The sequence below is a fragment of the Polyodon spathula genome, chromosome 2 (assembly GCF_017654505.1).
Source record: "Polyodon spathula isolate WHYD16114869_AA chromosome 2, ASM1765450v1, whole genome shotgun sequence".
Taxonomy (NCBI): domain Eukaryota; kingdom Metazoa; phylum Chordata; class Actinopteri; order Acipenseriformes; family Polyodontidae; genus Polyodon; species Polyodon spathula.
Genome location: NC_054535.1, coordinates 83,510,377 through 83,534,517, shown reverse-complemented (window position 1 = coordinate 83,534,517; position 24,141 = coordinate 83,510,377). Strand labels below are relative to the sequence as shown.

The following is a 24,141-nucleotide window of genomic DNA, read 5'->3' as shown; positions in this document are numbered from 1 at the left end:
GAGTTGACATCTACTTTTGAACCTGCCACAGCGCTGTGAAAGAGAGCGGTGACTGTAAGGATAAGACCTATCCAAGGTGCTGAGGTTGTGAAAAGCAGTATAGTGGAGTATATGACCGCTAGATGGAGACAGATTAACAGACATGAATTTGTTTTGCACTTTGCGCACAATATGATAAAAAAAAAAAAGTGATTATAAAGTTTTACCTGCAGCACACGAGCAGTTTTTTGTATCACAGAAACGTGGATGTATATGTTTACTGTATATTGAGTTGGTCTGTAATACCACATCACGCTTTTACAGGGATTAAATCATATTACATTTTTCATATTTAATTAAAGCACTGCAAACACTTTGAATGACTGAGAGCATGTCAACGTATAGTTCAGTTTAATGGTGTTGCTTGTTCAAAACGTGCAGGCCTGCTACCTACATAATAAGTACACTGATATGCTAGTTTTATTTAAGCGTCAGATGAAATTTACCTATGTTACCGTTTTTTTCTTTTTTTTTTTGTATTCAAGTAAATACAGTTCCTAACATTTAAAGGTTTATTGAAACATAATGTGTAGAGCTTGATACTTTTCATCCCCAAAAATTGGATTAAATATTTCACTTGTCCATGTAAAAATGAAAAAAAAAATCGTTGACACGTTTATCGCCCAGTTTCCTCAGTTTAACATTTTCTGAAAACAAATAAACAAAATAAAAAATACCGTAGCCTATGCATACCTGTGTACGGCAACAAAACACGCAAACGCAGTTACCAGCGTTCCGCTAGAAATCACAAACAGGTTGTGTTGCGTTTAGTTTGAAGCGTCCTGAGTCCCTTATTGGTTGTTGAAGTGATGAGATCACTAGGAGAGTTGGACTGGTGCGGCAGTTCATTTTCACCATCCTGAACTGTTGTGATGTTTTCATACTGGAGCACTGTCATCTCGAGCCTTCAGCAGTAGGCGAGCATCACAGTGCCATTCTGACTGTATTTTTTTTTTTTTTTTCAATGTATATATTTTAAGGGTTTTTGTCTGTACTCTAAATAATCCACATTTACACGATACCACGTGAATGGATAGGCTTAGAACTTTACTTTTGGGGAGTTTTTCTTTCTAACTGACTAATTTCCAAAGAATTGGATTCTAAAGAGAATTCGACGAACGGGATTCATGAACGTACTGCGGACACCCATAGTTTTATAAACAAGGTAAAGTTTGTTGTTTCTACCAATTTATATATCGGTAAATGCTTGCATACAATTTGAATTGGAGGTATTTAACCAGTTTCATTACAGTAATAACAACTGCATTCATAGGATGGTGTCGACGTTTAACCTTTCTGCTGTTCAGGTAGAAAAGTTAACAATCAATTGCATTTCAAAGCTCCTGGTAACCTTTATTAACTTTTGCATGTTTGAAAATATCATTTTATTATTGTACTGGCAGTGAAGTGAATTTCTTTTTGCATTAAAATATCGCATTACAATGCATTATGTTTATTTTTCTGGATTATTGTTATCGGTTCACAGTATCTGTTTTTGGAGTCTTTTTTAAGACAGATGTGTATATACTCTGTTTTTATTATTACTACAGCAATGTCTCAATATTTGAATTAATGTAATGATGGATACTGATTAGTAAATAAGAGTAATAACGTAGCAAAGTAGATATATTTAAAAAAAAAAAAAAAAAAACTATATCAAAAGTAAGTTTGAAACATTTGCCTGTGAGTATTACTATGAGGTTCAGTAAAAGTACAGCAGAAGACAATGAACGCTGCAAAAGTTTACAGTTTAATCTGCGAAATACATATAATCTGAAGTAGGCTACTGCATTGCAGTGCAAGACTTGACAACAAAAAATAATATTATTGCTACAGTGAGTGAGTAAAGACAAACATAACATTTCCTAGAAATTGTATATATCTTTCTGTGTAGGTGAAGGATATTCCAAAACGTTTGACAGTACATTGCTGTGACTTGTTTAATTTTTTTTATCATTGGCTCTGGCATTTATACAGTTACAATGTGTTCTTCTGCATTTAAATGACCGTTGTTCTTTTGTGGTTTAAATGCCAGTCTGTGTATATTTATAGCTCTGTGAATGTCTAAATTGTTGTTTAACAGCAAGCCTTATGTTGAAAAAAACAAAAAAGTTAATACATTCCTTAAGCATTAACAATTTTAAGAATAGAAATCTTGCCAAACTGACCGCATTCTGTAGTATGGTTGTTTGTGTGAAAGTATACGTCCTAGCCTGAAGTCACAGTCTTTGTATTACTGCAGTTCATGTGACATGCTCACAAAGGAACCATTACTCATGGTTGACTTCAATCACTGCTCAGTCAAAAGACTGTGTTGGCCATTCTTGTTAAGCAGGTGAAACATAAAAGAAAAAAAAAAAAAAAAAAAAAAACACAGGAAACTTTCTTATGCTTTTACCAAGGTAAAAGGGTGGACTGGGAATAGTGGTTACTTTTTTTTTTTTTTTTTTTTTAAAGATCTCCAGGGTGATTTTTGTAGGGTTGTCCACCTGTTTTGGGTTCTGACCTGTTTTTCCCATTAACTGCCTCCTATGATTCCACAGATGTTGTTTTCTGTGCTGCTATTTTGACACATGACTTCACAGATATGTATGTGGTCATCGGCATAATGGTTTCTTTAGCACAGTTAAGAATATTGAAAAATATTGAAGTGACCGCATTACTGGTATCTGCTATTTGAAATGGGGACAACAAGAGTTAAGTGTAAAAAACAATAAACTAATATGAGATACCCAAAAACAATGACTTTTATTTATTTATTTTTTTTACTGTGAGCTCCCAAAGTCTGAATAATGAAATGCCTTGATTTCCCCATACTGGGTCTGACTTCACAAGAGCTCTGTCTACAAGTTAGATGAAACAGTTAAGTACTGTTTATGAAACAAAGCTAAATTTGCAGTTTCAGCTCTCTCTTTGCTAAACAAGCAATGCGATAGATGTGGCAGCTAACCCTAGGGCTTACACATTGGCATGTTACTAAATGTAAAAATGAGAGATTGCCTCTGGTAGCTACAATATCTGGACCTCTGAAAACAATTACACTCATTTGTTCCTGTTTACATATGGGAGTGGCAAACCACCCAGCTGTGGGCAATACAAACAATTTTATTTCTGATTATAATTAAAGCTTTCGCAAAGGAGAAAGGTTTAGAATGAGGTTTAGGGAGATAAAAATAAGGGCAGAGGTTTGCTGCAGATGGCTTCACTTAAATGAATATAAACATTTATTCATACACTTTCTTTTTGTATTGAAAAAAAAAAAAAAAAAAAAAAAAAACTTTAACTTCCCTGCCCTTTCTTATGCTGGTGGGGAGTGGTGCACATTTACCTCATCATTTGTGCCATGCTTGGTCATTTATAAAAATGTTTAAAAAAACCAAGCACAGCATAACATGAAATAGAAAGTAACAAAAAAACACATCATAAAGAGAGAAACTGAATGGGTAAAAAGAAGCATGTTCCCCTTTTAGATATATTTGGCAATATATTGTAACCAGACGTGGACTGTTAAAACAAACGGTAATATTGTGGAAAATGCAGCAGTGTAACTGTAACAGATGTTTTCATTCAGTAAATTTCACTTGACGTTTGCATTTGACTTTATTTAATGTGAAATCAGTATGTTCTGCCCACTCATATGCTGAAATTACTAAACCAGAACTTCAGACATTCACTCATACATTCTGTGAGGTAAAATGTACAAGTAGATTAGATTAATTTGTGTTTCATTAGTTTCTTGTAGTGTTACCTAGGTTATTACCAAAATGTATTTTCTGCAAGAAAAGAACAGAAACAACATCCCTTATGGCAATATTAATTAGCTCAAGAAGTAAATGTAGTATGTTAAACAAGGTGAATGCACAATGTGAAATATATTTGGGCATCTTAAGGTAGTTGGTCCTGAAAGTTCCCAAAAGCAACAAAGAAAATGCCCTAAAATCTGCTGTTCCAGGGTCCGGAGTGAAACTGAACTCCCCCCCTGCCGTCATGAAAGCAGTTTTTTTCTTGATAGAGGCTAGAGGCGTAGGCGTCTTTAATTCCAAATGCAGCACTCAGGTGGCCATAGTGAAAAACAGAACTACTTCATATTTAGTGAGCAAGTTTTAAGGAATTAACGCTACACACACTATATATTTACAAGTTAAGCTAAAAAAAACATTGGGTGGAGCCTTACAAAGCCAAAAGCTCTAATTAAAGGCATCAAGATTTCATCAGTCAAGGTCAAACCGGCAATTAAACCTCTGTAACTCATTTCCAAGCCTCGCTGAAATTGAATAATTCCACTGAATAGACCAAAAGTTGAAACACTCTGAAAGGTTGATCAAACTACTTGACAGGCAAGTTGTTGACGTATAGATTTCAGATCACCTTCTTTCCCTTGTGATGTAAACTTACAGTATGTTGTGAATAACAGTGCAAAATGCAAAAGGGTATCTCCCTAGGGTTTGGTCCAACTTGAGTTGTCTTTAATATCAAACTTTGTGGTTAACGTGGGTTTGTGAATAGGACCCCATGTTAAAAAAACAATTAGCCATTTTCTATAGATTTTTTGTTTTTTGTTTTTGGTACATAAGTGCACACATTTAAAAAATGTATGCAGTTTCCTGTGTAAATTGCAGGATCTTTTGCTTTTCATTAGAAGAAAGAGCAAAACTAATACTAGCATGTGTTTTCTGAACTGACCCATATCTCATAAAAGCTGGTCATGGGATGGGACTTGTCCAAAGATCACACAGTGAGGCAGTGTCTGGCTTTCATGCCTCTACACTGGACCACACTGCCAACTTCTTGCAAACAGCTGTTCATATGCATCAGTCACTGGTTATACGTGTAGAGATATTACAATCTTGGGTTTATATTTCAAAATGGAAGTCAAAATTGTTAAGGATGAATATTAACAACAAATGATTGGAAGGCATATTTTTATTAAAAAGAATACCATTTTTTTAAAAAAAAGGGGGTACTACCCTCTCTTCTCAGTTTACTTGCTGCAAGTAGTATACTGTGTATACCGGCAGCAGATAGTAACTTGTGTACAGAATAAAACTATAGCTCTATGATATTTTAAACATTTTTACATTCAGTAAGCCATGTATAAGTTGTCACTTGAACCTACCAGCCAGTAAACCCCAAACGGATTTAAATAATAGTGGCACATTGAATAGGCAACACACAGAAATGGACATTAATTCTTAGTTTTTATATAAATTGTAGGATGTATTTACATTGTGAGGTTACTTTAATCTTCTTGAAATTCATAGTAAAACATGTCAACCAGAATGTAGCGTAAACTGTGTGAGAGGACTTCAAATGGGAAGCTATTCAGAACCAAGCAAGGGCAGTTTTTAAGTGATATGTTCTCCAAGTACACTCGCTGGTAGTTGAAAACAAACTTCAAACCTGAGCTGGTTTAATGTTTGTGTAATTACAGTGGGCCCCCAAAGGGTTGAAAGCTTGTGTTCTGAAGCCCTTTAAGCAATACAAGGCTTGCTTAGGGAAGTGTGAAGATTCCAGCCAGTGCAGAATGCCTGGGCACCACTACAGGTTCAAGCTTGACTTTCTAAGAGGAGTGACTGCCATGGCAGAGCACAGCTGAGTGAGTCAGGTGAATACAGGCCTCCCAGGCGCAGGGCTTAAGCAGACAGGCTGCATTTATTCTGTGGGAGACAAAATGTAAGAAAAGGACCTTTACTGAACAGTTTTTGGACAGCTTTTGACAAAGGGTGTTTCTTCCTTACAGAAGGACTGTGTGCGAGTTTGCAGAAAGACTGTTGCCCCCCACTGTTTGAAACACTATTTTAAACAATGCCTGTGAAGCCCCTGAAAGTGCTGCAGCTGGAGTGAGGGCAGGAAGCTGCTTATAAAAGCAAGCCAGGAGGTTAACTACCATCTTTTTTATCCAAGAAGTTTGTTTATCTCTGTTGTTCTGACAGTTACTAAAGATGTATTAGTATTTGGTTGGTTATATTGTGTTTATGGAAGAAACTAATACGTTTTTTTTATTAAATCTATTGATGCATGCTGTATGTTGACTTCCATGATGTGTTTCTGGTGAGTTTATTGTAAAATCTAGGCCTCATCCTTTTTAGAACAAGTGGTTTACAGTCAACTTTTCTGAGACGTGAATCATAAAGAGGATTTTGAAACAAATATTGATAACACTATGTCTAATAGCTTTTCTTATTCCAAAATCGATCATGAACCTCCCTGGGGATTTCTTGTTTAATCCATCGTTTTAAAATATTTGAGTGTTTTCTAAGGATAGACAGAACATTACTTCTAAATTTCTAAATCCGCTTACAAAATGAACTCAAGCCACAAGGTACCACAAAGAAACTCAGGGGTTCGATTAGAATTTTTTGCAAATCAGCCGGGTAATAAAACTACACATATGACAGATGATTCTGTAGTGATTCTGAAGACACTTAATTGATAAGAAAAATAAAATGTTTATATGTACACCAGGTATCTGCCATGTAAATGTATACACTAATATTTTAACCAAGGAATAATTGCCAACCTATTTATTCTCCTATTTGTAAATATTTATTTTCATAAGTATTTGAATCCAGTACTGGAGGGATGTGTGTACAATTAAACAGATAGAATACAAACAGACTTTGAAACTTATAAAACACTTCTAAAGACATCTCATTTACAAAACATTATTAAGTTAGTAAGTTGACAATAAGACATTGAGCTATAGCTGCAGTAATAAAACTGAGATATGTCCTTAGCTTCTTGAAGTCCATAGCTTCTTCAAGTGTTTGGAAACACATCAGAAGTAATGCCTGCCAGTGTTGTTGGGTGTCTGTAAATATACCCAGTGTGTGCTGCTAAGTTCATCAAAGAGCTATAGCATAGTTTAATCTACCCCAAAGGCCGGCTCCCTGTATCAGTCTTGTGCAAAAACAGCAGCCTTCTTGTCTACTCATGGAGCAGTTGTTGAAAATGTGTTGTGCAGCTGTGACAGGGCCTGTAAGTGAGTCCATGGTAATTGGAGATCTAAATCCTCCTGCTTTGCACACACTGTCAATAACAATGTCTTCTTAGTTGTACTGGACAACCCATGGCATGTCAGAAGAACCATATGTTAAAAGGAAGACTACTCTTCTTAATTTAGTTAAGACTGTCTATATACTACTTATTAAGTTTACCAAACATTTCTTTGCAGGATTACTGAATCATCAATACTCCATGGCTGAGATTCACTTGAACATTTTAACTGATGTGACAAAACAAATATAGTTTCTTGCATAACCAATTTGTTGGTGCAGATGTATTGCTGGAGCAGTTGCGGCTTGTCAGAGGAGGCAGAGGAGGCATTGCCTTCTAAAAAAAAATGAAATAAATTAGATGTTTTATGTATTTATTTATATGTAATACAGTAGTCTCCGCTTATAGGAAGGTCTCCTAAGAAAATACTTGCGCCGCTGTTTCTCTTGCTATAAAAAGTTGGAAATGGTTTGAGCGCTTGAAAAAAACCTGAATCAGACACAAGCTGCCAAGCAATTTGGTGTTCTGGTGAGTTTCTTCATCATTCTACTAAATAATGTGCATGTCTTGTATATTGCTGCTGCATTTTTAACATGTGTAGGTGTCAATTTAGTTTGACAGTTTATTGACATTAGTTTGTCTGTTACTTTATTATTATAGTTTATTAACATACACTTGCCTATTGCTTTTCTTTTACTTAGTTAATTTCATATGCTGATGCACGTGTGTCACGACAAGTAATACATATTTATTTTTTAGTTTTAGCCAATCACCGCACGTGGGCCCCCCAGATTGGCTTAGTTGTGTGTTTACTCTTACTGGACACATTTCTGTCTCACGAAATAACATGGACTTGGTATATCTTTTCAGTTTCCATGTGAAGCCTTTCAGTTTCTTGGGAACGCCCACTTTTCCCCCAACGTTATGCAAATGAATGGAGAAGGGGGAGGGGTTGATATTTAAATTAGCCATGTGTAAGGCCCCGGTTTGATTCTCGTGCAGTTTAGCAGGAAACGAGAAGGATACACGAGAGACTCTCCCGGGGAAATCCACGTGACATTGTGTTTGACGTAAATGGTTATAAAGCTCTGATTTGCTAATGGATCATGCTGGCTTTCTGAATAGTTTGTTTTAGCATTGTCGCCCACACTGTTTTTCACACATCATCTGTGTGGAGGTTATATCTTTATTAATAATATATTGGGCCAAATCTGAGTGGTTGAACAGGTGTTTGGGCTATTGAAAAGGAGGTGGCGGATACTACTGAAGTGTATTGAAATGAATGACGAGTCCAGTTTCTGTGTTCTTGTGCATATTTTAGTCTTTTAGTCTTGTCCCCCTTTCTTAACAGAGGAATTCTTACTGCAACACATCATTTAAGTCCTGATTTCAAGAGTGCCCTTCATACTGTTGATTTGATGGACAATGACACCTGTGCCTTCTGCCAGTTCTGTTGTCAATTCGACGCTGGTCTTCTTTCTATTCCTTAAGTATATTATCTTCACTTATTGTTCATCTTTGTTAGACAGCTTTTTGGGTCTTCCAGTCCTGGGTATGTCAATTACAGAAGATGTTTCTCTGTACTTGTTGATTATGCTTCAGATACCACACCTTGAAAACCGAGTGATGCAAGCTATTTCACTCAATGTTTTTCCTTCTTTATGCAAGTCAAGGTTGTTGTAATAGTAGAAAACACTAGCGGAGGCTTTGAGTAAATTGTTGATGCTCATAATGCATCAGAGTAAAAAAATGCAACATGTCTAAGACTTTTGCACAGCAGTGTGTGTAATTAAGAGTACTGTTTCTGTTTGTTTCTTCAAAATGTTATGTACCTTGCGCCGCAATGAAAGTGTGGCTGAATTGCTTCCTTTTTATTAAATAGATACGTTTCATATGTGCTGTACATAATGGTATATTATTATTTTGTTGGTCATTTATTTAAGATTAGCAAATTAAGTCGATACGATGTGCTTGATGCTTTTGTCTGCCTTTTTCCTGCTTTAACAGCTTTGTTTAGAAAATATTGTATGCAAAGTATATTAAAGTGATGTGGTCTTGAAATCTATTAGAATAGGCTACTGTTTTCTTTTCTCTGCTGGCTTGTGGAGAAAATGCATTTAACAACCAAATTGGGGTAAAACTTTAAAAAGATATGAAGTGTCAGTCAGAATACAATAAGAAGACTCTTCAGCCGCCACTGCACTGGAGTAAAGGTTGAGTTAGTAGTGTGTCTGCTTCACTCTCCACACCTGTGTGGAATGGTGGCTGGTTCCTTTCCCCCTGCCTCCCAGTGAAGTAGGCTTACACTGCCATGTGGAATGCCTCAGCTGTTATATTTATTTATTCACATCTGGGCTGTAGGCAGATGCTGGTTTTTAAAATGTATCCTGGGTCAGAACACAAAACTAGCTAATTGCCATATGGCTCAGTTGCTTCTAAAAGGACTAGGATGTTGCTCATATTAATGCGGTAGAAGGAAAGGAATACATTATTTTCTCAGTCAGACAAATGTTTTCACTCACATCCATAAATCACTAAAAAAACACTGACAGGTGGAAATATTGATTCAGTAATCTTTTTACTGCCTTTAAGAAAAAAAATAAGAACGTGCCTGACTTGTCAAATCAACATACATGTATTAAAAACATAACATGAAGCCTATTAGGGCATATTGAAAACCTAAGGTGTTGCTCAAGTTTTCATAAAAAGCTATTTTTTTAACGTATTTTTCACACATAGATACAGTACTTCAAAGTTTAATGTAGGGTCACACTAGATTACATTTGAAAAAACTGTTAAAAATGTTACTGTTCAAAAATGTATAAACCCATTTGCTGAAAAAGTAGACAAAAAACAGTTTACAGCAGCCGTAGCTGTACACTGAACACAACAAAACATTGGACCATTGTTTACATCACCAACCCCCTTATAAAGGAAAACTCCTTTTAGTCTGACTAGAAAATGATATGTCATTGAAGGTTTTTGTTGACTGAAAATAAATCACAAAAAAGCATGTGTGTCATTGAGTAAGTCTGATCAGAGACGTGGGAACAGCACGGTTCCACTATAATGAGGCAAAGAATATTGAAAAAGTACTCTTAGAGCAGCTTTCCATTGAAGTGCTGCTTCCAACAGGACAAGCATAGAATTTGAGCTGTGATGAGACTGCCAATTGCTGGAGTGCTTTGTGACTCTCCTACCAGTAAAACAAGAGGAGTGTATTTAACTTTCAGAAATTCCAGTTGTAACATGGGAGTTTACAAACTGGGTTCTGCTTTTCCCAGACAAAGCATTGTCAGGGTCTGGATGACAACAGAACCCAGTCATTACAATCAGACTATTGTGGCAAAGATTCTGATACATCTATTCTGTCCATGGGGGACATGGGGGAAGGGAAGGGGTGGTCTTCACGAGATACAGTGCCCCCCTTGAACTTTTTTCACATGTTGTTGTGTCAGTACTTCAGAGTTTCATGCATTTAAATGAGAATTTTTTCCCACTTCTCTACACACCAAACTCCACACTGTTAAGGGGAAAAAAGTTTTTATTGAGATTAAAAAAATTATATATTAAAAATACTAAACTAAAAATCATAAGTGGATAAGTCTCCACCCACCTGAGTTAATACTTGGTGGAAGCACCTTCGGCAATTACAGCTGTGAGTCTGTTGGGATAGTTTTCTACCAACTGTGCACACCTAGATTTGGCAATACTTGACCATTCTTCTTTACAAAACTGTTCAAGCTCCATCAAGTTCCTTGCTGAAAGGTGAACTTCCTTCCCAGTTTCAGATTTCTTGCAGAGGGGAGCAGGTTTTCCTCAAGGACTTCGGTGTACTTTGCTCCATTAATTTTCCCTTCTATCCTGACAAGTGCCCCAGTCCCTGCTGATGAGAAACATCCCCATAACATGATGTTGCCACCACCATGCTTCACAGTAGGGATGTTGTTCTTTGGGTGATGCGCTGTGCATCCAGCATTCAAAGAATATCACGGACATTTGCAGAGATTTTTGGGAGATGTTATAGTAATAAAATAATGACTTGGATCGCATTATTGAAGAGTTTGGTGATAAAACGAGTGATCGGGAGAGTATCTACGTCTATAAAGAGGTATGTGAAAAATACAGGGAGCAAGGGGTGGGGCTTGGCTGGAGATGCAGGACTGTCCTTTTGCGATTCAATACATTTTAAACCTGCTTTACACTGGGGAAGATAAAATATTTAAAACAGCATGTGTGAAAATAAATTGGACCTGACGCGCCTGACAAGCGCTGAATAAATGGACCGCTAAGGGTTCATTTCTGCATCATCCTAGCTGCTACCTCTTAAAACCGACATTGTTCTGATCTACTACTCTCGACCTAGTAGGGGAGTGGTTTGAACTACGTCACCTCAACGAGGGCCTGCGTTGGGTTCACACAGGCAGATAGGCCGGCCCTGAGGCGGCATTGGTACTTTAGGCCGCATCAAAAAGCTGGTCTAAATTTCACCCGGCCCAGGGCTGCCTTTTCATTTTTTGGCGTTTACACATGAGATAAGGCGGCCCTGGGCTGGCCTAAACCGCAGGTGGGAACGGGGTGTATGCTTTTAAATGCACTACCCAGCAGAGGGAACCTACATGAACTGCTGAATTTATCCTGAAATCATGTGAATCACTACAATTTAACACAGGTGGAGGCCACTTAACTTGGTGTGTAATTTTGAAGGCGATTAGTTAGCTAATTTAGGATTGCTGTTACAAGGGGGGTTGGACACATCCAACCAAGCTATTTCAGTTTTTATTTTTAATTATTTTTCTACAAATATCTAGAATATTTTTCACTTGGAAGTTGTGGGGTAGGATGTGTAGACAAATGAAAAAAAAAGAAAAAACTATTAATGCATTTTAATTTCAGGCTATAAGGCAACAAAAGGTGAACATTTTGAAAGGGGGTGTAGATTTTCTATAGGCACTGTATACTTTAAAGACATTTATTTTGAGAATTTTATATCAAACTTGAGTTATTTTGAAGACACTACCTATTCTTGTATCGGTTAACATGAAATAATAGTATCAGGGCTGTGCATATATCCTGATGTTTAAACGAATTGGAACATTGTTGTTTTACTACTCATTGGCTATTTGTATACTTAAACTAAAAGGGTGTTTGTCTAACACAGCAAATCACAGCAATGTGCGCTCCCAAGTGATTATGCTCACAGATCTGTTAATAGCCAGGGAGTGGCATTGTTTGGGAACGGTTTGTTGTAAAAATTTGTAACCATACCTGTTTCATTCCTCCCACCATGAAACCATTTTCAGATCAATCCAACATCAATCTTACTGGACCAGACGCATGTAAAAAAAAAAAGGTGCATTTTAAAAGATGGCTCTTACAGGATTTGCTCTTGTTAAAAATGGTTTATATAAATACATAACACGTGCATTACATTAAATACATAATACATACATAATGCAATTCCTTGAAAATCCTGCTTACCGTCTGTTGATTCTGACTTGTTTCATCAGAAATAAAAATATTAGAAAATCATCATTCAGTAAAGTACATAGAAGGGTTTCTCATGTTTTTGCCCCTTTGGAATTTGCCCAGCGTTGTATTAATTCCAAGCCTTTTTCTGTAAGAGGTCAAAGATTACAGATGTGGTAAATTCAGGGTCATGGGCTAATGCACATTGCATTTGTATTACAACACTAGTGGTTATTTATTTGTTTTTTTGAAGGCACTCCAGCTGATCTATGTAATGCAGTCTATGTTTGTGACTGGCAACTAAAACTGAAGAACCTTAAAGTCAGACTTCTGAACAAAGTAGAAAGGCTGTATTTTATAACTGCAGTAGGGGAAGCTCTGAATGATCACAAAAGTTGTATATATAAAAAAAGCAAGGGAACAAAATGCAATGTACAAAATGTCAATATAAAGCCATTGACTCCTTAGGGCAGCCTGTACCCGCCCTTTTGCTTTTGATTAGTATTGTACTGTCTATCATATGGCCTTGCTGCATGGCTGCCACTAAGGCCATTATTCATACTGTCTCAAAATGCATTTCCTATTATATGGAGGGTTTTTGTTTTTCTGTTTAAAATTAGATTTCACTGACTTGTTTCCACTTCTTCAACAGAATGCTCTCTTTCAAAGATCTCAGAGAATGGAATGCATTTGAGAACACTGTAAATAAGACAGAGTTTATTCCAAGTGTGGATTGTGTATTTGTAGATTATTTGTAGAAATGCATTAATATAGGTTTATATGTGGTAGTGCATCTAGCAAGAGGGGTAGTTTAAAATATTTTGAACATTTTGTATCACTTTCCTTTTAAGGTGAAGTTTAGCTTTTATTCTAATGATCTTATGTTTAAGTGCATGTTAAGATTTTTCTTTTTTCTAAAACAACAATCAAGCTTGAACTTTCTGTACATCCAGATGACATTTGAAAGAAGACATTTAGTTTTTATTATTGCAGTGTATTTGTTTTTATTTAATAAAAAAAAAATGCCAATGGAACTATGGAAGGTGGCGATGGATTGCTTTCAAAATTAGAAGCTACAGTATCAGAAACACCTTTAACGTTGGTCATCTGAACCTACAGCTACAGTACAGCCAAAAGTTTTGCATCACCCTGTAGAATTAACTAATTTTTCTTCATAAAATCGAAGGAAATCAGCTGAATAATGTTACACTAATGTATAGAATTACATACCGCTTCATAGTTTTCCATATACTTAACAAAAAATTGAAACTGTGACATTTCGAATTCTAACTCTAATGAAATACTTTACTACTATTATAGTAGACATGTGCAGTATCATTTTGTAGTTTATTTGATTACATGAAGTTAAATAAATTATCAAAATTATGTTCATGTAGTTTTTTTTTTTAAATGTTGTCTCAATCTTAATGTTCTAGATGATCCAAAACTTTTGGCCATAGCTGTAGACCTTATTTAATCACAATTCAGCTCAGTTTGACTGAAATGGCTCGTCAGACACCCGTCTGAATAGCAGGGATGGGCCTTCAGGCCAGGATGCATTGAGGTGTACTGATGTAGAACAGGGTGTCCTTGCAGAGTGTCATGAGAAAACAGCAAATGGAAAATGTTCACAGACATTATGCAATTGGACAGTCTGTATGGGCATATGTATTTATCTCTCAGCTTTGACCAGTGAATATTCTCTTAAACAAGATCACATTAATCACCACTAGGCATATCATGTGCCAGAAACAAACGTACCAGGTCATCCTTGGCATTCAGTTTGGCTATGATATCAGACTGACAGTATTGACGGTGACAAAACTACACATGTTTTTTTTTTAGTAGATTTCTTATGTAATAATTATAAGCATCCTATGACTTGAACTTGTGGAATGCTTCTTGTGGTACCAGCATATTATTTCTGTAGCTTTCTGTGTCAAATCGGGTTGGTGTAAGAGTTTGTGCTTCTCTCTTCTGTTTAGAAACTCGCAGAAACTAACTGCAAAAGTTATAATTCCCTGTTAAATTTTGAGTGTTTTTTTATTTTGTTGATTTGACATGGCACAGGGTTTAAGTGTACACATAGTATATTGCAGTTTAATTTCTTGTATTTTGGCAAACGAATGGCATAAGAATAAATGAAAATGTAACTGAATTTATATTATTAAAGCTATCAAACTTGAAAAAAAATCTAAGTTTGTTCCAGTGATCAATGAACAGACAGACAATTATAATTGAAGTGCAAAGTTGTTATATGGGTTTGTATGTACAGTGCCTGATGGCAAAACTAACAGTAAACAATAAGTTATGCTAAGTAATACAGCGGCGTGGATTACTTAGTTTGTAATCCCTGGATTTGTCCCGAAATAATAGTCTCATTTATTGTACACCCACACGAAACACAAAACACATACACAAGTCAGTTAGTGTGTGAATTAGTGCTTGTGATCAAATACAATTAAATACAGGTCCTTCCAGGTTCAAAGCTTTAACCAAAACAAAGGAGCAGATTAAATCGCTTTGTCCCCTACTTATACCGCCACTCATGACCCCTTGATAAACGATTGCAGCCATTCTTCCAATCCGCGGCTGCCACATAATTTCCTTTCCGGGTCAGTGAGTTAATGTACCAAAGCTCCACCCCTTTTCTAAATGACCGACTTCCATTTAACCCTAGGAACGAAGTGACAGGCCTAGCAGTCCAGGGTACTCTGTTCCCGTTACTTAGCGACCCCACAGGTTGGGAGGGCGATTTACCACCAAGAATCATTATCTTTCTGTCACATATCCCACCGCTCAGAGTGGAGCTGAAGGAACACTTGGTTGAATCCACCTTTCCCATTACTGCCCCCTCCTGGGAAAAATAGTCTGCATTTTGGTGGTCTTTCCCCACACAAAGTATCATGTGGTACATGAAGGGTTGCAATGCCATACCACCGAGATATCTGGGCATTGCTTTCCGTCATTGTGCTTAAGCACTTGAGTGGGGTTCGTGGTCTGTGACAAGATGAAACGAATGTCCCAGCAGGTAGTCTCGTAAAGAATGAGTAGCCCATTTAATAGCCAAACACTCCTATTCGACTACGTAGTTGCACTCCCAAGGGAGCATCTTTTTACTGATGTACAATATCAGGTGTTCTACTCTGTCAACCTTTTGGGACAAGACCGCACCCGAACCCACATCCGACGCATTGGTGGGGAGGATGAATCTCTTGATGAAATCAGGTGTGATGAGAGTGGGGGCCTGGCACAGTCTTCTCTTAATAGTATCAAATGACCCCTGACACTCCACTTACCACTTAATTAAATTTGGTGCACTCTTTTTGGTGAGGTCGAGTAAAGGGTTAACCACTGTGGCATACTTGGGGATAAAGCAGTGGTAATAACCGCTGCTTTATCCCCAAGTATGCCAGAGTGGTTTTGGGGATCGCCGCATCTACCAAAGTCTGGATTTTGGTGACAATGGGTTTCACCCTTGCATTCCTCATTAAAAATCCCAATATTGAGTCTCTGTTTTGGCAAACACACATTTTCCCAAGTTAGCTGTTTGCCAGGCTGCCCTTAGAGACTGAACGATGGCTGTAACCCTAGCCAAATGCTCTCACCAGTTGGAGCTGTAAATAACTATGTCATCAATATATGCTGCTGCATATTCATGATGTGGGCGTAAAACCTGGTCCATCAGTCTCTGAAAGGCAGCGGGCACACCATATAGTCTAAACGGCATGGTTTTGAAATGAAACAGCCCTTCAGGGGTTGAAAATGCGTTTTTCTCTCTAGAGCTGTGGGTTAAGGAGATCTGCCAGTATTCCTTTGTCAGGTCCGTAGTAGAGATAAACTTCACCTTTCCCAGTCTATCTGGAAGTTCGTTGACCCGAGGTATAGGGTACACATCAGACTTGGCAATAGCGTTTACCTTCCGGAAGTCCACACAGAAGGATTGGTCTTTCTTGGCCACTGTGACAATTGGACTGCACCACTCACTCCTGGAAGGTTCAATCACACCAAGTTTGAGCATGTCCCAAACCTCTTTGTGAATGCCACTTTGTCGACTTTCCGGGATCCGGTAAGGTCTCTCTCGTACTATGACACCTGAGGGATAGATAATGTCATATTCTACCAAGTTAGTTCTGCTGGGCAAGTCAGAAAAAAAAACATCGCTGAACTACTCAATAAGCTTACGCAGCTCCCGTTGCTGATCTGGAAACAATTGTTTCTCCATCTAAATGATTTTAGTGCTAGGGGTCTCTGGACAGGGGCCTAAATCATCCTATACATCGCCTGGGGCTATAAATAAGGCCTCCCTTGCCTGCTAGGGCTTTAGTAAATTTACATGATAAATTTCATGTTCATTAAGGTGATCGGGCTGTCTAATTTCAGAATTCACCTTTCCTATAGCTTGAATCACTTCATATGGCCCCTGCCATTTAGCACATAATTTTGATTCTGAGGAGGGAAGCAGCAGCATTACCTTGTCTCCTGATCGAAAAGTTCGATTTAGTGCATTTTTATTGTAATGCTGCTATTTGAGGTTGTCCTGGGCCAAATGACCGACAAAATCCAGGCGATCTCTTAGTAAGAGCACATGCTTCACTACATTTTTGGACAAGCCTTTGTGCTCCTCCCACCCCTCTCTCAACAGATCGAGAATGTCGCGAAGCTGTTGGCCGTACAAGAGCTTGAAGGGTGAGAACCCTGTCAAACTCTGTGGAACCTCTCTCACTGCAAAAAGGATGTAGGGAAGAAGCAATGCCCAGTGTTTTTGCTCTTGAGTTACAAAACGTCTCAGCATCTGTTTCAAGGTCTGATTAAATCGCTCCACCAAACTATTCGTCTGTGGATGATAAACAGATGTCCTGATTTAATATTTTATACACTTGTATACATCAAAGTATCTTTCAGGCTTAACTAGTATGTGTTGTTTTTGTTGTAGGTTTTACATCTTGAAAGATGGTCCCTTTTCTACATCATTGTGGATCCCTCTTAATTGCCTTGATATGTTATTTAATCAGAGCAACATCTTCACTGAATCTTGAGGATCCAAATGTATGCAGCCATTGGGAAAGGTAAGTCATTTTTAGAACTTATAATGATACAGATTTTTTGTTTATAATAAGTATGCAGTTTAGTTTTATACTTGAGCTTTTTTAAAGTAGGTTCAAATTGAATATGTGTGTCTCTGTGCTTTAATGTGTAAGACATTTGTGTATTGCATAATGATGTATTTTGTGTTTTGTGCCTTTTATCATAATCAGCCATCCTTATACAAATTGTAATTGTTACATAGTTTGCAGTATGACTTATATTAAGGTATTCCATAGAGCATGTGATACCCCATCCCTTCAGTTGTCCCAAAGGCTTAGCTATGACATCATTAAGAAGCCTTGTCGTTAAAAAGTGTTGAGTTTTGAGACCACATGCACTTGGTATCAGTACATTCTAGTAACTTATTCTGCTATTTTCTTCCAGTTATTCTGTTACTGTGCAAGAATCCTACGCACATCCGTTTGATCAGATTTACTATACCAGCTGTACTGACATCCTGAACTGGTTCAAATGCACGAGACATAGGTGAGAAATGGAAAAATTTACTTTTTGTATTTATTGTCACAGAAAAGATAAAGGCTATATGTTGTGGTTTTCTAAAGATAGTATATTTAAAAACCGACAAAACAAGAGTTCTTGTTAATGCTTTACAATTTTGTTGCTATGCTGGATAATGTTTTTGACTGTTTGCATGGTCAAGCTTTAGAAGGGACCCCAATTGCCAGAACAAATGCTGTGCAGGCAAAATGTTAGCAAATTGGGGTCTAATTTGAGGCTTATGAGGATGAGGTTAAAAAACATGGCGTCAGTTGCAGCGTACCAGCGATTTAGTCCACGTCAAGTGGACTAAAATATGGACTAGAAAATCCTGCATATCTGTACTAACTTAACCCTGATTGCAGCGTAGCAAGCACATGATCCCGGTAACTGGTTTATCTGATCGGAACAAGTTAGAACGATAATAGGGCTAACCTACAGCTATGGCCAAAAGTTTTGCATCACCCTGTAGAATTAACACATTTTGCTTCATAAAGTTGAATGAAACCTGTTAAATAATGTTGTGTTACTATATTAAATTACATATCACTTTGTAGTTTTCCATATACTTGATATAAAACAGACAAATTGAAAAATGTGACATTTCGATTGAATATGAAACATTGTACTACATTATAGGCTTCTGGTAGACTTCTGCGATATCATTTTGTAGTTTCTTTGACTACATGATGTTGAATAAAATACCTATGTTATGTTCATACTGTAGAGGTTTTTTTTAATTGATCTCAATCCTAAAATTATAGATGTAAAAACCCTTTTTCACTAATCCAACATGTGGAATTATATTAAATATAAAGTATAAAGGGATCCCTGTACAAAAAGAAAGATGCATTTTTATTACATCAAACATATTTAAGTAAAAATAAATGTCATGTCTTTTTGTGCACATTTCAAACTGGTGGCTCTGACTGTACTGGCATTGAAGTTGTTGACACTGCTGCATAGGCACAAAAAAGTTTAATTGCGTGATAATGGACCATTAGTTGTTTATACTTAAAGCATAGTAACTGAAATTGCATTGTGTTAAACTGAAAATGGTATGAAAGGTACGTGATTAAAAAGTTTATTAAAATGATGTGACTGCGTGAGACTTTATTCTCACGGATTTGACTGCCTGAATGTGATGGACATAAGAAATGTACAGAGTAAAGTTTTCACATGTCCTTGTCATTTTAGTGGAAAAATGCAGCTGCCTCTGCAAACAAATTTAAGCAGTAAATGCTTAGGACAAGCAAGCATACTAAGTAGGTCTTATCCTTCACAGCACTGTTAATCCACTTGAACAGGATCATCACGAATCTGATTTGGTATGATGCTGCAATCAGGATCTTGTTTAGTCTGATTTAGCAGATGATCTACCTGTGGTGATTAACCTCTGGTACTCTTCAGTTGGGATTAGAAGGTGTGCTAACTTTAATCCAATCAAGTGGATTTAACCTGCTTAATCCACTATTTAGACACATTGGGTGACCTAAATTTGTTACGCTGCAATTAACCCATGAGCATATCATTTAAGAAATAGTTTTATCAGGTCCATTAAACATCCTCGACCTCACCTTGGGAGGTCTCATTTTAAGGACGATATTATCCTGGGTTTGGATTGCATGAACAGAAAATGATATTATTGCATTCTCTTGTACAGGTCTGGGTAATACCCTTTGCTTTAAAATATTTATTTTTTCTGTTGATAGAGTCAGCTATAGAACAGCCTATAGGCGAGGAGAGAAAACAATGTACAGGCGGAAATCACAGTGCTGCCCTGGATTTTATGAAAGCAGAGAGATGTGTATTCGTAAGTATAATTTACACTTAAAGAGGAAAGTAAAAGGAAGATCATTAGCCCTTAGCTATCCTACTGCTACGTATTTCCTATGATAGGAATGCCTTAATTCTTCAATCATTGAAAGTAGGCAATTCATTCCAAAATGTGTTGAAAATGGCACCACTTTACCATCTCATTTTGTCCTTAGGAGCGCTTTTAAAACAGCACCAGAGGCTGCTAGACATTGTGGGGGAAATTCTTATAGTCATATAATAGATCTGCAACGCAAATGAACATCTGATCTGAGGCTTGTATTAAATCATTATAAGTTGCACATTGCCATTGCTTGTTGCCCCGAGGGATACAGAAATGCAAACAACAAGGAAATCGATATGAATGCAGTGCTAGTGCCTCACTGTCAACACCCAGTTAAACAAAAAAGAAGGGAATTGGAGGGTGATAGACGTGGTATAATCTAGTTAGACAGATAGAATTATAATGTGGCCAAATGCCAATCTTTGTTACCTGGCAAATGGTATTACCTGGCAAAATCAAATCACATTAAAAACAATTACTAGATGCCCAGTGTGCAAGAAGACAGAACAAAGATTAGAACTAGTTTCAGTCCTTAAACCCTTCACCACATTGCCAAATGGGGGAGGGGAAACAAATCAATTAAAAATAAAAACCTCACAAGTCTTCATTAGATAAGTATTCACCCCCTTTGCTATGACACTCCTAAATAACCTCAGGTGCCACAAATTGCCTTCAGAATCCACACAATAAGTTAAATGGAGTCCATCTGTGTGCAGTAAAAGTGGTTCACATGATTTTAGATTAAATACACCTGTATCTGTAAGGTCCCACAGTTGGGTAGTGCATTCAAAGCAAAGATACTACCATGATGACCAAGGAGCTTTCAAAACAACTCTGGGATAAAGTTGTGGAAAGAACAGATCAGGGGAGTGGTATAAAAAGAGTTCAAATACATTGAATATCCCTTGGGGCACAGTCAAGTCAATCATTAAGAAGTGGAAGGTGTACGGCACCACCTAGAATCTGCTTAGAGCAGGCCTTCCTCCCAAACTGAGCAGCCGGGTAAGAAGGGCATTAGTCAGAGAAGTCACCAAGAGCCCGATGACAACTCTGAAAGAGCTACAGCGTCCCATGGCTGAGATGGGAGAAACTGTCCATGTGTCAACAATAGCTGAGGTACTCCACAAATCTGGCCTTTATGGAAGAGTGGCAAGAAGGAAGCCATTTCTGAAAAAAAAACCATATAAAATCCTGCTTGGAATTTGCTAAAATGTATGTGAGAGACTCTGAAAAGATGTGGCATAAGATTCTGTGGTCCGATGAAACAAAAATTGAACTATTTGGCCTAAATGCAAAGCGTTATGTCTTGTGCAAACCCAACACAGAACATCACCCAGGTAACACAAATCCTGCTGTGAAGCATGGTGGTGGCAGCATCGTGCTATGGGGATGCTTTTCATCGGCAGGGACTGGGAAGCTTGTCAGGGTAGAGGGCAAAATGGATGGAGCTAAATACAGGCAAATCCTTGAGGAAAATCTGTGTCAGTCTGCAAAAGACGTAAGATATACTGGGATGGAGATTCATCTTTCAGCAGGACAATGACCCCTAGAACACAGACAAAGCAACACTGGAGTGGCTTAAAAACAAGAAAGTGAATGTCCTAGAGTGGCCCATTCAAAGCCCAGACTTGAATCAAATTGAAAATCTGTGGCAAGACTTGAAGATTGCTGTCCACCAACGATCCCCATCCAACTTGACAGATCTTGAACAATTTTGCCAAGAAGAATGGACGGATATTGCGTGATCCAGGTGTACAAACCTGGTAGAGACTTACCCCAAAAGACTCATAGCTGTAATTGCTGCCAAAGGTGGTTCTACCAAGTATTGACTCAGGGAGTTGAATACTTATCTAACCAAGACATTTCAGGTTTTTTTTATTTTTCATTAACTGTTGTTTCACAATACAAATTCTCTTGCCTCTTCAAAGTGTTGAGTAGGTTGTGTAAATCAAAGGGAAACAAATCCCATTTAAATGCATCGAGATTTCAGGTTGTAACACAAACAACTAACGCTACAAACATTGCACTGGAGGAAAAGCTTACTAAATCAATCCCTGAAGCTTTAGTAAAGCTGACGGGTCTGACGGGTCTCTTTTATGACAATACCAACACTGGTACACAGATTGTTATAACTTATAACTGTACTAATGTGAAAAGCAGGGACCAACAAACCTAAACATGACCATCTCAACTGGTCCTGATTTAAGCACATCTTACTATTTTTGGCAATGCTAAGATTATTTGATAAGTAGACTCTTTCTGCCGTTCACTTGTTATTGGGATTCCACGTGCTTTTTTCCTGTGATAACAAGAAAATGTACAGTTTAAAAACTCAAGCATTGTGAAGGCTCATCAGCTAGTTAAGAAAATGTAGGGCCTTAAAGGAAAAAGCAAAGCACTTAGCACATAAAATCTTTTGCTAGAGGAAGCACTGAGGAAGCATGTAACAATCTTATTCCTGACTAGTATAAAAACATCCATCTGGTGTATCCATGCACAATTATTCAATGCACCCTGTAGTTAAACCTTAAATAGAAGTATTATTATCATCTGTGTAACCTCTGAACTGAACTGGTTGACCTCTCAAACTGAAAAGGCATTAAATTGTTACCTCCCGGAATTCTTTTTGTTTTGTTATCCCACAATGATACGTTATAATAACACATGCCATATATTTCACTAGCCTAATGTATTGAGTAATAAATCACGACCAGTGATTGTGATGTATTACATTGTGAGTGGCAGCTTTACCCGGTAACTTTTTTCATAAAATAGATGAAAGCACTATTCTTTGAACTGTTTTTTTTTTTTTTTTTCACCAAACCAGTTAACTGAAAGAAAGGACCATATCAATTGTGAGTTCATTTAAAAAAAAACAAAAAACAATGTGGTTTTCTCTGTTATTTTTTCTAATGCATGACTCAAGTGTTGTAATAGATTTTAATAATGGTATGCCTGTGCTTTGTGTTATATACATCAAGATACAAACAAATTAGTAGGATGTCACGAATACAAAATGTAATTAGAAGTGCTTTAGATATCATTGAACTCAAAATAAAACTGACTTGGTCCCATTGTTTCTTTTAAACTAAGCAGTGAGGAATTTGTATAATTTGGTTTGAGCCATTGTCCAAAACTTAATTTAACCCCTGTCCCTGGGCTCCACTTGAAACACGTGTAGAATTTAGATAAGGGAATCTTGGTAAATTAATTGTATCTTAAAATACAAGGTGAGACTAATTTTGAAGTTATAACAAAGTCATATTTAAACTATTTTAAAGGCTTATTCTGTAAATAAAACACAAAAACTGATTTCAAACTTTGCACACACTTTGAAATCTGGCCATGAAAAAAACAAAACATAAATTACACTAAGGTGATGTAAAATTATCCAATATTAGAGCAATAATTAAAAATACCAAATTCATACAACTTCAAAGGTGTTAGCTTTGCTGTTGAGTGTTAATAAATAGGGTCCCCAATGTCAAGTAGTGTTCCTGAGACATTATCGTGTGACAAGAGATGTGTTTGTGTGAGTGTGAAGAAATGTAATTTGACCTCACTTTCCCTTGTTCTCTCTCCTTCACACTCTCTTTCCTGTTGCAGCTCACTGCACTGAAAAATGTGTCCATGGCCGTTGTAGTGCCCCCAACACCTGTCAGTGTGAGCCTGGCTGGGGTGGACCCAACTGCTCCAGTGGTAAGTCCTCACCTGCTCGTGTCAGTCTTGCCTGCTTTTCCATCTGTGCAGCGGGGGCAGACGCTGAACACCATTGTAAACTGTGGATCTATGTGCATTCATCCTCATCATTTTAATAATAATAATAATAATAATAAAAGATAAATAGCCAAACCACGCTGTTCCAAATTAGAATGATTTTGCTAGAAAATTGCAGAGCTTGGTTTAAGGAAAGTGATTCTCTGAACCCAGTTGTTTAAATCAGGTCTAAACAACAGTTTTTGTACAAACCCCTGTTTTCAAATCTCATGTTGCAAAACCTAATAAAAGGGTCTTTGTTATGTCTGAAACTGTAAGGTCTCTAAGGATTAACTAAAAGCCTGTGTTGTCTTAGTAGGACTGAGTAGCAAATTTGACCTGGAAAGAATGGTTACACTCTGGTATTGTTCTCCTGGCTGGAATTTGGAAGGAATGAGGATTTCTGTTCACATGTA

At 37.3% G+C, this 24,141-nt stretch overlaps 1 protein-coding gene across 1 annotated transcript in view; it reads left to right on the top strand.

The window, feature by feature from the left end:
• Positions 1-923: 923 nt before the first annotated feature.
• Positions 924-24,141, top strand: part of LOC121327030 (multiple epidermal growth factor-like domains protein 10) — a 77,282-nt gene continuing 54,064 nt past the window's right edge. Inside the window, exons 1-5 of the mRNA XM_041270804.1 lie at positions 924-1,204; positions 17,441-17,573; positions 17,977-18,078; positions 19,803-19,903; positions 23,576-23,668. Coding sequence (XP_041126738.1) covers positions 17,458-17,573; positions 17,977-18,078; positions 19,803-19,903; positions 23,576-23,668 — 412 coding nt within the window. The 5' untranslated portion in view covers positions 924-1,204; positions 17,441-17,457. The remainder of the gene's footprint in view (positions 1,205-17,440; positions 17,574-17,976; positions 18,079-19,802; positions 19,904-23,575; positions 23,669-24,141) is intronic.